Genomic DNA, 18,124 nt, shown 5'->3' on the forward strand with positions numbered 1-18,124 from the left:
GTTAACAACGAGATGATTGCGGAAAAGAAGCAAGGGCCGAGACAAGACAGGTTTGGACCGAGCTTTTGCATCGAGGCGCCTAGTACTCTGTCGGAACACACAATTGTATATGTCTTGAGAGCGTTTACTACGAGCACCTGAAGAGGGACGGCTTCGAAGAAACCACTGATCAAAATCCGCAAAGGTCGCAGCTGTGAAGCGATGCCGCCGAATGCTGAAGAGGGGAGCCGATATGTGTGGAAACGAATCACTCATTGCACATCGATTATGCTCAGCTGCTGCCACCTGCCGCTTATCGACGTCATGAACCACGCTCGTGCACAGTCGGAGTAAGTTAGCCTTAGAGCTTCCGTTGAGCTTCGATCGCAAAACTTCAGTCGCTCTCCCAATCCGCAGAGGCAATAAGATGGCATCGCAAGGTGATGATGGGAAGGATCCTTGGGACAAGGAGACCAAGAGAAAGTTTGAAAGGTCTGTATTTCTATTGGACAGCTCTCGTTCAATCCGTCTCAATCGCGACAAGACCATGAAGAACTGACACTTTTGCTGCAGCAAATCCAAAAGCGAGTATTTCGATCCATGTCAAGAAGCTGCCGAACGAAGCATACGATGCCTGAAACGAAACGGAGGCGACCGACAAATGTGTACAGACTATTTTGAGTATGTTTCGAGAAGCCGAGCTTCGCCGTCGCAAATCCAACAAGGAACGTGGCACTAACACAATGCAGGGCATATCGTGCTTGTAAGAAAGAATGGGTATGTCGGCAGGGTCAATGTTGATTAGATATTGTAAGTGATGCTGACTATGCCACCAGATAAATAGGCGCAAAAAGGAAGGGGGCTTCTTCTTCTAGCCAGGCAGCGCTCAGCTGTTTGGGGTTGTGTCCATGAGATTACAGCCGTGTAACATTATGGCTAACCTGTTGAGGTTGGAGATATCCATGTGTAGAAGCATTGTTCGATGCAAGAATCAAGTGTACTATCACTGTAAGATTTCGAAAAGCAGAGGAAGATATTTGTGCAATTCAGCGCTATGGAGCCCATACGCACGCTAAACTCCTCTTTCCCATAATAATAACAGCAAAACAGTCGAAGACCGCTCGCTCTTTTGAAGATGCATGTTGTACTTGATGCGGAACCAGCATCAGTTTCCTCAAAGATTCGTTTGCTTGGGTGGTGAGGTGACCGCCTTCCGTTTATGGCCCAAAGAAGGTTAAATAAGCTCGTGCATGACTGTCGGACCCCGCCAAATGCTTTTGAGTAAGATAGCCACAGACGGCACCGCAAATACAAGTGTGCAACAGAGCCCAACTATATTATCGTATGACGTGGGCACTGCAATTCGAGTCGATGAGTATAAGTTGAGAATTGTGAAGCGGGTCTTGCTTAACGTCCTAAACAAAACAAATCGAGTGAATTTTAGACCTAAACTCTGGCCATGAGACCCCACCGAGACTTGCAACCTTGCCAAATTTCACGTCTCCCTCTCTCACCACTACGACCAGGCCATCACGTGATACGATCATCATGAGTGCATCTTACAGATCGGCTTTGCCATCTCTGAGGCAGAACTGTGATGCAAATGTGCAGATTGCTTTCCAAGAAGAAAGATGGGCTCAGGTCATAACATATGCCAAGCAACAATTCAAGCGAACGCATGATCCATATTATGAGGTAAGGACACCATACAGTGGGATCAAGCCCATACACATGCCGTCTCTGAATCACCCATACGACCTTTGCCTCATTTGAGTTGGAAATTGTTGTTACCCGCCACATACTTCGGCTCCATGTGGCACTATGTATTTAACTGATCACTATCCAGGCGATTGAAACTGCTGTTAGGTCCCAACTGGATACTCCCGCTGATCAGCATGCTGCCATCTTTGCTGTTGAGAAAATCCTTGCAGATGGAAAGCCAATCAAAGACTATTGGATTATCGAGCTTTATGACTGGGCTTGCATAGATGTCGACAAGGACTATGCAAAGACTATTGGCACTCTGAGAGCTACTTTCGTCAAAGAAGCCTGGAAGCCAGACGTTGATAAAGCGAATGCCGCTATCCGCCAATTCTACGCCTGTGTGCTGAACAATGATTGGGAGAATGCACAGAAGGTATATATTACACATATTCTGTCTACGAATCATAGCTGACATTCTCAGATCGCGGCATTGGTGGACCAGAAGTTCCCCAAAGACCCTCGGCATCAATTCTACAATATCCTGGCGTACTACATGTTATCGGTATGATCTTGAAATCATAACTTTACATGCTGTCAACTGACATCTCGGAAAGTCCCAGCTCCCACCAAAGGACCCGAAAGGGACTATGTTTCGTACTTTAGCTATGAGAATGATTGATAAGGCCCGAGACTTACGTGACAATGTGAGTGGTGGTTTTCTAGGATTAGGGCCATCCTTCGTGCTGAATATAAACAGAGTCCCATATCCGGCGGTTACCCTCCCCGCGCCATAGCCAGCGAAGAGGAACTCTTATTATGGCTACGCATCCAGACCACTTGTGCTAAAGATGACACGGAGGTTGTTGCTCTCCTGAAGAAGCCCGATTTCAGTGCGTTGAAACGTCTTTCAGAGGGCAGTGTCTCTGTATTCAAGGAGATTATGAGCCTTCTTGAACGACACGAAGCCTGGAATGAACTCTTCAACGTTGCCCAGGAATTATTCGACAAGGGGCTTGCTTACTTGGTCGAAGCCTCGAACGCGCAGTCCTCTAAACCTGTGCCAATTCAGGACGTGGTGGCCGGCGATGACGAAATTCATAAGAGAATGCAGAATATCTTGACTTTCACTGAGACTCGTGCCGAAGAACTTGGGAAACCCAGAAGGGAAGCAGAATCTCGAGCCTTCCAGAGTGTAGTTATGGACTGGGCACTCTGGAAGCAGTTTATTACCGCTGCAAGTCATTTGGAAAACGACAGGAAGTAAGCTCATGACCTTATTTCACATGAGACCATGTATTGACTTGTCTAGGGCTCTCAAACAACTCCGCGGTTTCGTCACTAAAGTATCCAAGGTGACGAAGATTCGCCCTATCTACAGAAAACAAATGGAAATTGCGAATCTCTCGATCTTATTCATGAGATATCAAGTCTCAACATCAGAAACAGGTGTCACATTGAATGGACACGACGCCGCCGCGAACACTCGTGTTGAGCATCTGGCGGCCTATACAGTATCAAATTACAAGATGGTTTCTTGCTTTGACGACCTAAAGACTTTCTTGGAGCAACTATCTATCAGCGAGATAAAGTCCTTGCTCAATTGCATCGGCATTGAAGGCGGGAAAGTATGTGACTATTGAGCGAACCACTTTATTTGATTCCCGACAATACAGACAGAGGCTAACACATCTCCTAGACAGATAATGACACATTCAAAAACACCATGTTGCTCACTCTACGTTTGAGGTTCCGGTACCTATTTACGACCTCCCCTCGATCACTCGCGGTGGTGCCGGGACATGATAAGCCCAAGTGTAACTTCTGCGACTCCACTGTAGATACGGGCGCCTGTGAGAAGTGTCTTGTTTCCATTGCAAAGTCCTGCGCCTTTATGTATAACCAGGGCTTTCAGGATAAAGCACTGCGGGAGCACATCGACAACTTACAAGACGTCGACCCGTTTGCATACTTGGCCATTATCGGCGCTACTTGCTTGCTCAAGCTTGCCGGCTTGACGTCTTACAACAGCGCCATTGGAGTGTCCGTTGTCAGCGATGTCGACACAAAACTGGTGCTCCAAGCTATTTCATGGCTGAACTCGCATTACAGCCGAGTTCCTCAGAAAGATCCAGCAATCACTGTCTTTTTGACAAAGCTCTACTTACTCATCGGCTGTGCTCCCCAAGCTCAACTTCTGTGGGATACACTGGGAGTTAAGAACGTCACTCTCGATTCACTCGGACCGCTGTTTTCCGACCGTCTATCAAGCATTGCCCCTGGCTTGTGGCGACTCAACTCCAGAACTCCCATGAACCAATATCACCAATACTTCCAAAGTGCTATTCGAAAGACCATTCCGTCCAACATACGAACTGCTCTTGAACTCGCCAACTATCCCAGCGTTCTGGGTCTTCTGGACACACAAGAACGTCTTGGTCATAGCTGCACCATGATAATGGCTAATGTTGAAGATCGCCGAGGCCTGCGAGCAATTGGCAGCAAGGCTGCTTTCGAGACTAATGATGACCCGCTGCTTCGTAAGTGAACCTGCCGTCGGCTTGATATATTAATCTGCCCATCTAACAATAACTTCATCTTACTTGAGTCTACCCGGCTGACAAAATTGCTAGGACTCGTCAAGGATGACAAGCAACTTTTGAATGTCACGGATGTTGTAGCCCTGCCGAATCACGAGTGCGCTCCGGGCACTCTAGCTGATGTCACCAGTATTGGACCTGGTCTTTCGGTACGTGCAACTCCGCCCCATCCTGACCCGCATAGCATATCACTGACCACGAACCAGGATGTCCGAGCCAAGCTATCGCTCTACGCCGAGCGCTTCATATCCCTGCTTTCGTACAAAGACGCCAAGGAGTACAAGCCAACCAAGCCCATTCAAGTGGCAGAACTTGACCGGTCATACGTCGCCGAAACAGCGGAACAGATTGCCAAAAAGCTGGAGGCCCCTCTGATGGAGTGTCTGGATGGAGCCCAATATCTCACCAGCGCCGAGTTGTCCTACTTTACTGCAATCAACTCGCTCCTGCGAATTGTCATTCTCTCTACACGGGCCCCCTGGACGAAGAATGCGTCCCGGCCACCTCAAACCACGGATGCCGTCAACCACATTGCCTCGCTGCTGCAGGCCGAGACTGAAGGCCTACAAGAAAGGCGCGGCGATCTGCCCGAGAGCATGAGCGCGGTTCAACAGTTCGTGTCGCTTCACGCCCTGGGCATGCTTCGAGAAACCGTGCAGGCGGTCAAGATCACGGCTAACTACCTCGAGCGTTCCGCCGTACCCCTCAAGAACGACGCCCCGAAGTGGCTGGGCGAAGACGTCAGAGCCCTGAACAGCACGGCTGCTGGAGCCTCTGGCTTCGTGAAGAAGCAGATCAAGCTTCTCAACGACGAGGCCAACGCATCAGGCTGGCTTGATAGGATTTCCGAGTTTGCATTTGGCGAGCTGGCAAGTGGTGCTCAACCTGTCGGTGAGGCCCCTAGTGATGCTGAGAGTGGCGAGCTGTCAGCCATGGTATTCATTGCTTCTGGCCAGAAGGCTGGCCTTGAGCACACGATGGGTGAAATCAAGGACTCATGGCAAGAGGTTGCTAAGGGTTGGAGTACAGTTAAGCTTGACTGATTTCTCTCAGCTAGGTAAATTGGGGGAGGGAAAAGGTATCAGAGAACCAATCGCCATAACGGGATTTTCCCGAACCAGCACATGCGCCTTGAATGCCCATTTGTTCCATAACCTCCACGCGATGTTCAATAAAATGCCAGAAATGCCCCATTTTCCTTACAATGCCATATCCATGCCTATGACCACTGCGGCATTGGAGAGTATTGCAAATTCCCTTCAGATACGGCCTAACGTTCTGCAATAGCAAACGATTCATTTGCATGCTGGCATAGATGATGCCCCGATCGATCAGCTCTTTAGCTGTCATGTTCGCACCAGTGCAATTATCCTCGCATCAATAGCTTTCTGCTCGAAAATCTTCTTGGGTTTACGATTCGTAAAAATAAAAAAATAAAAAGGCTGGGCGTTGTTCCAAACTCGCACCATCCTTTCACCACTCGTTGTCGCTTTCATCTCGGTCACATTGTGAATTTAGGACTGGATTCCTCGCGAAGCACCGGAACTTCTTCTCCTTTTCTTGTTCATGAAAGCCTTCTTTTCCTCCTGAAGTGTAACCCAGACCCAGAACCAGGCCATCATCTCTACAAAGGCCAAGGTGAAGAAGACGCGATTGCGGAGCCCATCCCAGCCGCCGCCCTGACCGATTCCAGACAGGGCGATGGGATGGGACATGCGGCCGCCCGACCTCTTTCCCTTGGGTGTTGTGAGGAAAGTGACGACGGCGAGTGAGGTGAAGAGGAAAACGCGGAGAGGGGCTTGCGAAGACCAGTGGTGGACGAGCCAGATCTCCTGGGGGAGGGACAGCGAGAGCATGTCGGAGAGGCCAAGGATCAGGAGCACGAGACCGAGGAGGGAGGTCGAAGGTGTAGGCGTGTTGAAAGCTGTTGTCGTGGGCTAAGAAAGGGGGAGTTCAGCTAGTCTTCAATACAAAGGGGTGGTTGCGATGTAAGGGTGATGTGAGAGAAACTCACCATGCCCATGGCTTCACCCAGCAGATACACCATTGCCTGGTCAGCGATGGAGCGTGGGTTCGTAAAGAAGAAATAGGCCAGGGTTATGTGAAAGAGACATAGCGAGGTCAGGATCGTCTTTGCTGATATGAGCGCCATGACGGCTGTCACTATGTTTTTCGGTGTCGGTATGCCGGTTCAAGTGTTCAATTTTGCCGCTCCTCTCCTGTATCCAGGATGTTCGATGTGTCCAATATGCAATATACAGCACTGGGAGGGCGAGTGGTGAGCTCCTGCTACAGAACGGAGACTTGGACACCTTCCGGATGAGAAAATCGTTTAGTGACCCAGGAAAGAGGCGAACTGGGGAAGGCCGGCGGATAGGAGAAGGAGAAGCGTCTGACGAGGCTGGGTGTGCTGTTAAACGCAGCCTGGAGAAGGAGACGGCACGTTAACGTAAAGTAATGCAATGCAATGGAATTAAATCATAACGTATGTACCTGAAAGTACGGATCTGCTTGGAAGTTTCGGGGACCAGCTGGCGCGTCATGCCATGTGTCGGGCCGCCTAGCCACAGCGCAGTCTTATCGCTATCGCGAGAGAAAGAGGGACAAAGAGAGAGAGAGAGCGCGCGCTGAGGTGGGGCTGGGGTCTACCTACATACCAGGTTAGTCTAGGTCAACCTACTGTACGTATCAGTGGGTGAGCAGGTGAGGTCGGTCTTCACTAAAGTCATGCAAGTGATTGCCGTCCGCCGAGTGAGCGAGCCGCTATTGGTGGGGTGCCTACCAAGCTTCATGCTGTTGTGCATATGCTTAGGTACGGATGTTGCACCTTTCTTAGGGAATATCTCATTGGGAACCTGGTCGCCCATCCGTGTTCAAGTACACGTAAAGTAGTTACGTTCTTTTAACCTAAGGTTAGTCTAGTCAGTACTTGGATTCTCCACCCCGAGGACGACCAGAACAGTGACATTCTGTTCTGTAGGAATTGGCTCCAGGCTGGCGGAGATCACGAGCCGGGCCGTTGGAAGCAGTCACGATAACACCGAGTCTACTATCACACAACTGTCAGAAATCACATGCACCATGGCCCTTGACACAGCTCGTCACGTTCGCTACTTTCAGCGATGCTACGCATCCATCCTACCACACCATTACACCGCCAACGATAGCAACAGGCTGTCGCTTGGCTACCTCATTGTTGCAGCTTTGGATTTGCTTTCATCGCCCTCGTCTCATACCTCACCATCTGCCACAAAGCCAGCTTCATCCTCACTCCTGCCGGCAAACGACAAGCCCCAAATACGCAAGTGGGTCTTGTCGCTGCGGCACCCATCAGGTGGCTTTTGTGGTAGTCCGCAACATGTCTTTCCCGAGGTCTTCACCACAGGGCTTGTCAGCAAAACGACCCTTCCCACGCCCAATCATACAGAAAATGCCAATGTGGCTGCAACGTACTTTGCTTTGATGCTTCTTGGTATCTTAGCTGGTGATTCGGATGAGGATGCGAAAGCCATCTATCTGGGTGTTGACAGAGTTGCGACTCTGGAATGGCTCAAGAAGCTGCAGAGACCCGATGGTAGCTTCGGTGAGATTGTCAAAGAAGACGGCTCCATTGGTGGTGGGAGAGATATGCGGTATGCGTACATGGCTTCAGCCATCCGCTGGGTTTTGGGTGGAAACGCGGGTGACGGCTCGCTCGATTTTGACGTCGACAATCTTGTAAGCCACATCCGACGCAGTCAGTCATTTGATGGAGGTATTGCAGAAAGCGCCATGGGCGAGAGCCACGCCGGGTATGCTTACTGCGCTGTGGCAGCATTGTCGCTTCTAGACTTGGCTGCAGAAGACGGAGAGAGGCCATATCGCTACATACTGGCCGGAATTCCCGATATATCGGCACTGGTCCACTATCTTGTGTCTCGACAATTCGCTTTCGCCGGACAGAACGAGGATGAGGACGACGTGGAAAACGTCACGGCCGATGATACGCCAATCTCGGATTTGGCTACGCTTAGTCTTGATGACCTTTCCATCACTGGCTTCAGCGGCCGGCTCAATAAGGTTCCCGATACATGCTACACCTGGTGGGTGACAGGAGCTCTAAGATTGCTTGGTGGAGCATTTCCGGGGCCTACAACTGTGCATAGTGCATCAGGAAGGGAGTTTCTGCTTCAGAAGACACAGCATGTTATCGGCGGGTTTGGAAAGCATGCGGGTAAGCCGCCGGATGTTTTGCACTCGTATCTGGGCTTGGCCGCGTTGGCTACCATGGCAGGCGAAGAACAGGAAGCAGGACTGGGTCTCTTCGATTTTAGACTATGTATTGGACGGGAAGCCGCAAACAGGGTGAAGCAAGGGAGAAACCACGTGCTTGAAAGGGCTGCAGAGGCAGAGGCAGAGGCGGACGAATAGCATGGTAACCCACTCGAATCTGGCGGTCTCAAGCTTCAACCCAGCTGAGTGAACATATCCAACTTGTTCGTAATAAAACATCCATCGGTACGAAAGCTAGGTTTTACTTGCGAAGATACATAGCGTCTCTATAAACAGACACAGATTGATGCTACGAAGCAGTGGCTCAGCATCCTGTTCAAGCATTTAGAAAATTGCTTAGATCACGACTCTACATGCAATTTCCCGGTTTTTTTTTTTTTTTTTCAGACATAGCATCTATAATTGGTCATGGACCGGACAGTTCGAGCAAGCATGTTAAATACGGCATTTAAGTGGTACAAATTTTGGTACAGAGGGATTTCATGATCGATCATTGAGCACAACGCCTACATTGCTGCAGTTCATTTGACACTGTGACATTGTTTTCCACCCACATTCCATGACACACCAACCTCTTTTCTTGGATATGCAAAATCAATACGAAATGGGTTCAATGATGTTCTGGGTGCTGTTGTCCAGAGTGTTGACCCGGAGTATGCTACATTCGAGAACACGATGACTCCGATGGCGTTCGTCGAGCCCTGATTATCGATTTGTGGCTCAAGAATCCGGCTTCCCGAGTCTGCCTCTAGCGATGAGAATACTCGCAAAGCTGTCCGTACGGCCCACCATGAGGTGCACACGATCTACCAGTCATGGTATTCCCGTCGTGATCTGTTTGGAAGGGTGAAAATAGTGCATCACCTAATGAGCGGTTCCCACTCAAATGGCCAAACAAAGAAACTAACCGAAAAATAGTACCAGCTTTTCTTGAACGAAGGTTGTCTCCTAGAATCCAACGAGAGGATGAGCTCCATGAGGTCACTGAACAGGCCAACTCCAATTGAGGCGACTTTCGGAGAGTGCTCACGGAGACCAAAGACTCTATCTGGCTGATCATAGGGGAGCTGTGCGGTATATCCCTATGTATAGTAAATTCTCTGGAACGTAGAATCGAGCCAGAAATCGGCCCTGAAAGATTTCGTTTGTCTTTGAAAAACAGCATGATTAGAACAATGTTGACACATATTTACGACGAGGGTGTTAGGGAAGCCGTCTTCGAGGCGTCTGAGAACTGAGAAGATGGTGGCATGAGAATAGAGGGGCAATATCCTTCACACCTGAATCAATGGAGGCGACAATGAACCCTGGGCATGGGGTTCGCGACAACGATTCACTTTATAGACGGGGCGGCGTCAAATGATTACTCGTATCTCTTGTGGGTTCTATCCGGTATCAGAAGCTTTACATATCGCCTACTAACATGATGCTAGCTCACAGGTATACTCGCCGGATACTTTTACTAGTGCCTTTAAGTATAACTCCCGAAGTAGTGAGGTGCGGGAGCGGTATAGATGACTCGTACTTCAGCCTAGAGCAAGTCAGGATCCTAAGGATATGATGAGAAACTCTCTCGGTCGCTGTCCTATACAAGACGCGTTTCTAGCTGATATTGGCCTAAAAGTGCAGGTAGATGATGACTAACAAGTCGGAAGGATGCAAGTGCTTACCTGAGTGAGTAACGTCGCCCTTGGGCGAGTTTTTGCTCCACACCAGGTTACTCCAGAATCTGAGCCAAGTTAGAATAATCCCAACCAGTTATGATATAAACAGAGTTATTCAACTTGCTTGGATCTTTATACATATATTGGTGATTAGCGCACAATGACCCAGGCAGTTGCTAACTCGCTTCGGTCATGCGACATAATTACCCGTTGAGTGCAAGGTATGAGGGGTTATATTTTCTCGTATGTACCGCGCAATGTTCATCCTCATGACCCTGCGACAATTTCATCGCATACATTAGGAACGAAAAGCATCCCTTATAAATAGCTCAATCATCACAAATATTTTGCTCGGTGCCATGGGAATGAAAAGTCATTAAATACACCATTCAATACGATGACTGACCAAAGCGGGGCACCCGTCGTGGAACCTCCATCATATGAAGCAACCAGCGTCACTAACTCCCGTGCTCAATTGCGCGATGATGAGCTACCTATCTTCAACCTGGACGGAACCTTGGTCTTTCCTTCAGACCCTCCGTCAACCGCCATGTATCAGCTCAATAGCGACCCCTGCGTCGCGTCCAGCTATGTTTATGAACTCCGACGATTGAAGTACAGGCTCAGCTCGACCGGTGGGGAGGGGAGTATCCGCCACAGCAGATCGGATGTCTTGTATGACATGCGACCGAGTCGGACGCCGCACTATCTCTATATAGGCGGACGGACTGAAATACTCATCTTTGGAAAAGCCTCAAAAAGCATCACTTTTGGAGAAGTGACAATGGTTCCCGGGTGGGGTGCCGCAAGCTGGAAGATTCCCGGTCACTTTCGCACGAGTCTCGGCTTATTGGATCGACTATCTCAGGATCCAGAGGTCAGGTGGCTGGACTGGGACTCGGGGACTTTAGTGGCGATCGAAAAAAGATATGGGACTGGGGGAGATGGTACAGGGCATTCGATGTTGCGTAGGCTGGAACTAAAGACTAAAATCAACGACAAGAAACGCGACTTGTTGGTTGCTTGTTGGATTGCCAGACTGTGGAGGGAGGCGCTACCTAAGGCGGCACCCATAGAGTGATGGTCGCTTTCATCAACTGGGCTCACAGACGTCACACGGGGTTTAGAAACCTGTCGGATTGCCAAAACTGCTATACTCATGTGTTCCTCCATCATTCGGAATCATAGCAACGGCGCCAATCTACGGGATATCCCACCACTGCTCATGGAGGTCTCTCAAATCAATCTTCGCGGGATCGTGTAGATATGATGTGATGTCCCTCTCTAAGTCGCTCTCGGCTTTTGTGCATCCTCTGCCGAAATACCATGCGAGACGGTTGCCCGTGTCCGACAGATATTCATATTCCCAGTCTTCCCAACGCGGATCCCTCGATATTATGGCGACAAGGCTTGCACTTCCTGGCCATAACCCGTGAATCCTCGCACCCGGTTTCCCACCATTGTACCAGGAACTACAGTTTTCTGAAAGTACGGTCGTCTTCCAGAAAGCGTCCGCGTACTGTACGAAGTCATCTGTAGCTTTTTTCGATGGTTGAATGGTTTTGATACCTTCTCTGCCGACCTTGCGCAGGATTTTGGCGTAGAATGTCACTTGCGTTTCGACATTGTGTGGGACGGTCCCAGACCTTCCCGACCCGTTGGGTCCGTGGACAAATAACAGATTGGGAAATCCAGGGGTCGAAGTTCCTAAGTAACTGTAAGGAAACCCGTATTCGCCATCATGAGCCCATAGATTTCTGATGTCTTTGCCATTGGCGATGATGCTAAAAGGCGGCACTGAGTCCACGTTCGCTCCAGTGGCACAGAAAACCGCGTCGACTTCTCGATGTTTCCCATCGACCGTTTCGATGCCGGTCTCTGTGAATCGCTTGATGTGTGTCTGTATGTAGTCTACGTTGTCTTCCGTGATTGCTTCAAAGTAGCCTGGTCCTGGTGTCAACCGCCTGCAGTGTGGCGAAAAGTCCGGGATAAGACTTTTGATTAGTTCAGGCTTCTTTGCCAGTCTTTTCTCCAAGAGTTGGATGAACTCCTGCTTTGACTTCTCGTTACTCTCAGAGCCTTTCAGCCAAGTGTCAAAACCACGCCAGTACTTCTCCTCGAAATGTTTCCGATACTTCAGATACGCCTCCGGATCTTTCTTGAAGGTCTCTCGCAACTCCTCTGAAATTATGATAGGTTTGATGGATGTAGCGTCGCCAGAGAATGATGCAGCGATCCAGGTCTTGTTTCTCGCATAATGATCGAGGTGTGCCACTCGTGACTGTATGTTTGAAACCAGCTGTATACCGGATGCGCCGTTTCCAATGACAGCCACTCGCTTGCCGGACGGGTCAAAATTTGGATCCCAGTTTGATGCATGTCTGAGGAGGCCCTTGTAATCTTTCAGTCCGGGGTAATCGGGTAGTTTCCAAGCATTGAACCTTCCGATTGCCGTGAGCACAAAGTCGGTTTCGTGTGTGTACACTTCTCCAGACTTTAGGTTGTGGACTTTGACGAGCCACACCGAGCGTTCTGCATCCCAGCGCGTTTCTTCGACACGTTGGGACAGTTGAAGGTACTTGTAGACGTCGTACTTCTTTGCAATGTTGGTCCAGTACTCTCTTATCTCAGCCCCTTGTGCAAATTCCTCAGTCCACTGAGTGTTTGGCTCAAATGATGTTTGATACACATGAGCCGGGACATCACATCGCACGCCAGGGTAAACATTCTCGAACCAAGTGCCTCCCTATTTGGGTCAAGTCAGTACTTTCTCAGATAAGCAAGGGCGAATCTTCCTTACCACGTCTGCGTTCTTTTCCAAGATGGTGAGTTGAATCCCAGGAACCTTTGCAGGTAGAAGCACACCGGAAATAAGTCCTGCAAGCCCGGCACCAATCACTGTCACCCTCAAGCTTCTCGGCTCATCCACGTAACGATCCACTAGTGATATTTCAGGCAGATCATACTTGTGAGGTAGAGTTGACGGTTCCGACTGAGGCTCTTCCAAAAGCGGCTTGATTACTTCTTGCACAGTTGCCTTTCCATTAGATTCCTTTTGTTGAGCGAATCTTGAACCATCAATACTTGTATCACGGTCTACCTCCTGAACCAGTGGTGCATGGGCCGCCTCCGGCACAATCACTTCAGCTGTCATATTGAGGTCGTCCGACTCAAGCCATAAAATATTCACGGGAAGTTGATATCGAATGAAGCCGACTGAATTTATGGCAATATAGTGATTCTCACCAAGCCACCGACCCGATAGCGGCTATCACGACATATGTCGAGTATGCCTATCATGCGTTATCAGAATCACGTATTCAGTGGGGTGAGCACGCCATCTCCACCCCTCCATCACATCATGTTGCGCGACTGCCAGTCCGCAATAGGGACTCGGCCGACTGACTAAACCACGCAAGAGAGAAATGAAAAATAACGGGAGTTGATAGTGAATGTTTAGGACGATTGCCAAGTAGGCGGCGGGTGGTTGGCATTGCTAGTGATTTCAAGATAATGGAGTTGGTGGTATCCTTGGACAGGCCGAAACGCAGAGATGCGCTGGGATAAGTAATGGCGTGACACTTTTGTTATCAGGGGTGAATGATATAACTTGGATGGTGGTAATCATGGCCCTTTTTGTTTTCAATGTTCATTGTTAAACACAAATCAGCTCACCAATCAAGATGTCAGTTCAACCTCGCAAACGATGGTGGCACATTCAATGGTACTCAGATATCGATACCAACGAGGAGAAGAAATTGATCTTGAAGCTTGATCTGCTCTTCGTTCCTTATGCCGTATTGTCGTACTGGGTCAAGTACATAGACCAATCAAATCTAAGTATGCTTAACGCAGTGTATAAGACTACCAATTGCTGACCTTTCACAGACAATGCCTATGTGGCCGGGCTCAAAGAAGACTTGGGCTTTGTGGGAAATGAGTTGGTGCAACTGCAGACATTTTATATAGTAGGTGCGGTGGTAGGACAGCTTCCGTTCTTGTGGCTGTTCACCCATGTTCCGATGCATTGGCTTATTCCGTTGATGGATGTCGCTTGGGGCATTTTTACCCTGCTTCAATATCGCGTGACTTCGTTCGCAGAGCTTGCTGCATACAGGTTCTTGGTAGGATGGTTTGAGGTACGTACCTAACAGCAAGGCTCAGATTGAAATATGGGGAACTAACATTGTCGCGTGTAAGGCGGCTTTCTTCCCCGCGATCCACTACGTCTTTGGTAAGTTATATAATCTTAGCTCTGCTGTTATCTATAGATTTGTCTAATAGAGTTGCTTAGGATCCTGGTATCGAGGTGATGAGATCGCTCGCCGGGGTGGTGTCTTCTACGTTGGCCTGTCTTTGGGAACGTTGACTGCCGGTCTCATCCAGGCAGGGGCATCTGCACGCCTGGATGGTGTCAATGGCCTTGCTGGATGGAGGTGGATGTATATTATCTGCGCCATCGTCACTATCCCTATAGGAGTACTTGGTTACTTTTTGATCCCAGGAACCCCCCAGCACCCCAATCGATGGGTGCTCAAACAGCACGATATTGATCTGAGTATAGAGCGACTGAAGAAGGCCGGCCACATAGCTCGCGGGAAAGTAACACTGAGCACTGTCAAGAAAGTCTTACTGAATCCGCACTTCTGGGCAATCATCGTCGTAGATGTTTTGTTCTGGAATGCAGGCACCCATACGTCCGCTGGTACATTTCTCTTGTGGATCAAGAGCCTTGGTCGATATTCTTCAGCTCATGTTAACGAGCTGGGCACGATCGCCCCAGCACTCGGCATATTCTACACGCTCTTCGTTTGCTTCTCTTCTGACCTCCTCATTGGTCCAGCCTGGGCCATAACGCTGGCGACGACCTGGAACGCTCTGGGCCTCCTGATTCTAGTGATTTGGAATGTGCCTGAAGCCGCGAAATGGTTTGCCTTTTCAACCATATACGCGTCGGTGGCCATGTCCAGCGTGATTCATGGCTGGGTCAATTCGCAGTTACGAGGATCGCCGGCCGAGCGGTCCTTCACACTCGTGCTTATGAACGCAATCTCTCAATCTACCACTGCTTGGACGCCTCTGTTGGTCTTCCCGACTGTGGAGGCACCGAGGTACACTAAGGGATTTACATTTTGTTTCGCGTGCGCTGTGCTTCTCATTGGTGCTACACATGGCCTCAAGGCTTACGTCAAGCGTAAGGAGTAAGTGGTTATACTTCTCTCATTAAAGTGATAGTTGTTGACCATAATTCTAGGAAGAAATCTCAGGACTCTGCGTCGGACATATCCGAAGAACCCCCAGTAATTGGTGATGATAACAGCAAGAGCGCTATTCATACCCGACAGTCGGCTGCCGCCAGCTACTAGGCTTTTGTTTGGCATATAAGGTGGATTTATGGGTGACAGCTTGGATTCCTCTAATGAGTGCAGTACAGATGCTGCTGCAAAAGGTAATTATAGCTTATGTAGGGACGACGGCCAAGTTTATCGACCTCTTCTTCGTATTAATCAATTTATTAACTTCAAGGAATCAAGTGCAACTGAGCACCATGTGTCTGAGAGCTCACGTTCGATTGATTATTATATCTCTCTTGGCCAAGGAACCGCCGTAGTCGTCTCATCCCGTCAATAAAACTCATGATCTGTATTAGAAGCTATTTGTGTAAAAATACTTGATTACTATGAACATGAATCTAATCCTAGCCTATTTATCCGACATCTCGATCATACAAACTTCTATGGTCGCCTTGAGAAGCAATATTATGACTGCTTAGTGACGACCTTCTGCTGGAGGCTAACTGAAACCTTACCACGTCGTTTTGTCAATTCGAGCTTGAAACACGGCACAAAAGTCGCCGCAACAAGATCAGTAATCCAATGAACGAGTGATGCTACCATTCGATCGGGTTTGTCTACAACATCACTGAAATGTATTTGCTTACTATCGTGGCACTGGATTCATTGGGTTTCTTGTATCTAGGACCTTCTGGAGCAGGCACCGAGTCTGCATAGCAGATATTTACAACTCGCAGCTATTTCTTAGCACGATACGGTAAGTGAATAATCTAATTCAGACTTGAAGGTAGCACAGCAGCTATAGTCCTGCTTACGAGAAACCATGGATTCTAACCTGGGAAATTCCATAATACCAACCGTCAGGCGGTGTACTATTGTCGCATTTTGGTGGCTGTCATGATAGCCACCTGAAAGCGGGATCTGGTCAACCTAAAAACACTGCACTAGGTTAGATATTCTTACCTAACATATTGCCCCAAAAAGAACAGCATGTCTTAACTTTCTACTCTGAAGGCTGTCACATCGTAGTTTACTACTTAGAGTCTATATAATGACACAAAGAATATCTGCAACGTATTTTTTTTGCGGAATCAGTGGCCACAGCATAGTTGTACCAGCGTCATCTGCAAAAGAGACATCTGCAGCAGGAGCGGCAGAACAGCCTCGTCGGGCTTCTGCTATTTGATCGATGATAATTGATCCATGCTGTTCAATGAGACGTAATTCTTTTGCTATCATTTCAACACAACTTACGGAGGACAAAAGTTTGGTGCCTCCCAGTCATCAGCTTCAGGCAAATTCCATGATTTCTCCCACTTAACTCACCATTAGGAGAATGGTAATTATATACAAGGAGCTTACCTGGTGATTTTAGAATAATGGCTCGCATTGTCAACAATATGTGAAGCTTGACATTTCGTCATTGAATGTTGAGAAACGTTCTTTAGTGTTGGTCTATAAGAAATTTTGGTTGAGTTTTTGCACTGCAGCTATGGTCCATCATGTCTCAATGTCATAAATATTACGACATACTTCCCGCTGGAACTTATAGTGTTCATGGCCGTGAGCTGCTTGTCTCAGATGGCCTAAGAGTGAAGAGTTGCATAAACGAAATCAGATCATCTCCAGATTGCTCATTTGGCATGTTACTACCTCTTCTATAAGTGTAAGCACCAGATTCTTCTAACCATAAGTAAAAATATACATAATTATCCAGTTGTCCTTATTTCCAAACAAAACATCAATACTCATTCACTCTCTTCGAATCTGCTATGAAGCTCAAGTCTTTCGCAAATTTTGTTTTCGCAGCCGCGACTCTTACTACGGCGGGCCCTATCCACCCACGTGCCGATGTGTCCTCTACGACAACCTTTGACCAGATTAGAATCCCTTTCCCTAACAGGGTTGGAGCCCAGGTCAACCAGCTTTTGGGGAACACGCCACTAAACTTCACAGATATCTGTGAGAGCTTCTTCTCCAAGTATTAGGTCATCGACTCATACGTTTATGTTAATCCTTCTAGCTACAGGAAATAGTAGAGGTGTTGTTACCGTTGGCATCACGCCTTCATCAGGTGCGAACGTCGGCGTTTCACTTCAAGACAATAATGCCGCACAGTCAACAATTAGAATACCCAGACGATCTAACGTCACGTCATTTGACTTGGAGTCCTTCAGATTTGGATGTGTCTACGGAGGGCTTAGCGGTACAGACCCCAAAGGCGTGTCAATTTGTATTGTTGGCGTTAACGGGTATAGAAATGGCTGGAGAGTTGCCAACCAGGTTTTCACCTTCAACCCGGGTCGAGTTACGAAGAACACCTTGGTGCCCGCTAGATTGTCCACCAGCTTCCAGAACATTCATTCGGTTCTTTTCGCCACAGTTTATAGCGCCAGCATTACTTCCGGGGGAGCGACTTATTTTGATGATGTCAAAATCACTGCTCACTCTGGAAACACAACATCAGCCACCTAAATTTGCTTCGAGGACATATTTTCAACTGCCAGCCAGGAGAGAGAGTCGAGGGCGAGAAGCACAGTGATCATCTCCTTGTAGAAGCGCAGTGGGAGTCGGAAGCAATTCATTTTTAAGGACATTGTCCTTCGTACCCTCG

General features: G+C 48.5%; 7 protein-coding genes across 7 annotated transcripts; 5 read left to right on the top strand and 2 right to left on the bottom strand.

Annotated features, from left to right (window-relative positions):
- The first annotated feature begins 344 nt into the window (after positions 1-344).
- On the top strand, positions 345-1,096 carry BKA67DRAFT_555616 (uncharacterized protein). The gene is made up of 4 exons (XM_046102103.1): positions 345-471; positions 553-660; positions 729-756; positions 816-1,096. The coding sequence occupies exons 1-4, from the start codon at positions 407-409 to the stop codon at positions 852-854; spliced, it is 240 nt and encodes a 79-aa protein (XP_045961784.1). The 5' UTR covers positions 345-406; the 3' UTR covers positions 855-1,096.
- A 431-nt stretch (positions 1,097-1,527) lies between these two features.
- On the top strand, positions 1,528-5,323 carry BKA67DRAFT_655808 (N-acetyltransferase B complex non catalytic subunit-domain-containing protein; the record flags this gene model as incomplete). Its single annotated transcript, XM_046106828.1, has 9 exons — positions 1,528-1,674; positions 1,826-2,116; positions 2,165-2,245; positions 2,298-2,387; positions 2,441-2,943; positions 2,993-3,308; positions 3,380-4,220; positions 4,314-4,429; positions 4,487-5,323. 9 exons carry the CDS (start codon positions 1,528-1,530, stop codon positions 5,321-5,323), a joined length of 3,222 nt encoding a protein of 1,073 aa, XP_045961785.1.
- A 471-nt stretch (positions 5,324-5,794) lies between these two features.
- On the bottom strand, positions 5,795-6,432 carry BKA67DRAFT_655809 (increased loss of mitochondrial DNA protein 1; the record flags this gene model as incomplete). The annotated part of the gene is made up of 2 exons (XM_046106829.1): positions 5,795-6,217; positions 6,295-6,432. 2 exons carry the CDS (start codon positions 6,430-6,432, stop codon positions 5,795-5,797), a joined length of 561 nt encoding a protein of 186 aa, XP_045961786.1.
- Positions 6,433-7,085: 653 nt separating this feature from the next.
- BKA67DRAFT_555620 (terpenoid cyclases/protein prenyltransferase alpha-alpha toroid) lies at positions 7,086-8,935 on the top strand. The gene has a single exon (XM_046102104.1). It carries the CDS (start codon positions 7,362-7,364, stop codon positions 8,688-8,690), a length of 1,329 nt encoding a protein of 442 aa, XP_045961787.1. The 5' UTR covers positions 7,086-7,361; the 3' UTR covers positions 8,691-8,935.
- Positions 8,936-11,357: 2,422 nt separating this feature from the next.
- On the bottom strand, positions 11,358-13,370 carry BKA67DRAFT_673360 (uncharacterized protein; the record flags this gene model as incomplete). The annotated part of the gene is made up of 2 exons (XM_046108728.1): positions 11,358-12,962; positions 13,017-13,370. The coding sequence occupies 2 exons, from the start codon at positions 13,368-13,370 to the stop codon at positions 11,418-11,420; spliced, it is 1,899 nt and encodes a 632-aa protein (XP_045961788.1). The 3' UTR covers positions 11,358-11,417.
- A 54-nt stretch (positions 13,371-13,424) lies between these two features.
- BKA67DRAFT_673369 (major facilitator superfamily domain-containing protein) lies at positions 13,425-15,582 on the top strand (the record flags this gene model as incomplete). The annotated part of the gene is made up of 5 exons (XM_046108729.1): positions 13,425-14,056; positions 14,105-14,355; positions 14,417-14,450; positions 14,511-15,417; positions 15,471-15,582. Exons 1-5 carry the CDS (start codon positions 13,900-13,902, stop codon positions 15,580-15,582), a joined length of 1,461 nt encoding a protein of 486 aa, XP_045961789.1. The 5' UTR covers positions 13,425-13,899.
- A 1,700-nt stretch (positions 15,583-17,282) lies between these two features.
- BKA67DRAFT_655813 (uncharacterized protein) lies at positions 17,283-17,985 on the top strand (the record flags this gene model as incomplete). The annotated part of the gene is made up of 2 exons (XM_046106830.1): positions 17,283-17,472; positions 17,534-17,985. The coding sequence occupies 2 exons, from the start codon at positions 17,283-17,285 to the stop codon at positions 17,983-17,985; spliced, it is 642 nt and encodes a 213-aa protein (XP_045961790.1).
- Between the last annotated feature and the right edge of the window lie 139 nt (positions 17,986-18,124).

The sequence above is a fragment of the Truncatella angustata genome (genome assembly GCF_020726525.1).
Source record: "Truncatella angustata strain MPI-SDFR-AT-0073 chromosome Unknown BKA67scaffold_2, whole genome shotgun sequence".
NCBI lineage: Eukaryota > Fungi > Ascomycota > Sordariomycetes > Amphisphaeriales > Sporocadaceae > Truncatella > Truncatella angustata.

Coding starts and splice junctions, on each gene's coding strand:
- BKA67DRAFT_555616 (XM_046102103.1), top strand. CDS start 407: ATGGCATCGCAAGGTGATGATGGGAAGGATCCTTGGGACAAGGAGACC. Junction 472..552: donor ACCAAGAGAAAGTTTGAAAG/GTCTGTATTTCT, acceptor CTTTTGCTGCAG/CAAATCCAAAAGCGAGTATT. Junction 661..728: donor ATGTGTACAGACTATTTTGA/GTATGTTTCGAG, acceptor AACACAATGCAG/GGCATATCGTGCTTGTAAGA.
- BKA67DRAFT_555620 (XM_046102104.1), top strand. CDS start 7,362: ATGGCCCTTGACACAGCTCGTCACGTTCGCTACTTTCAGCGATGCTAC.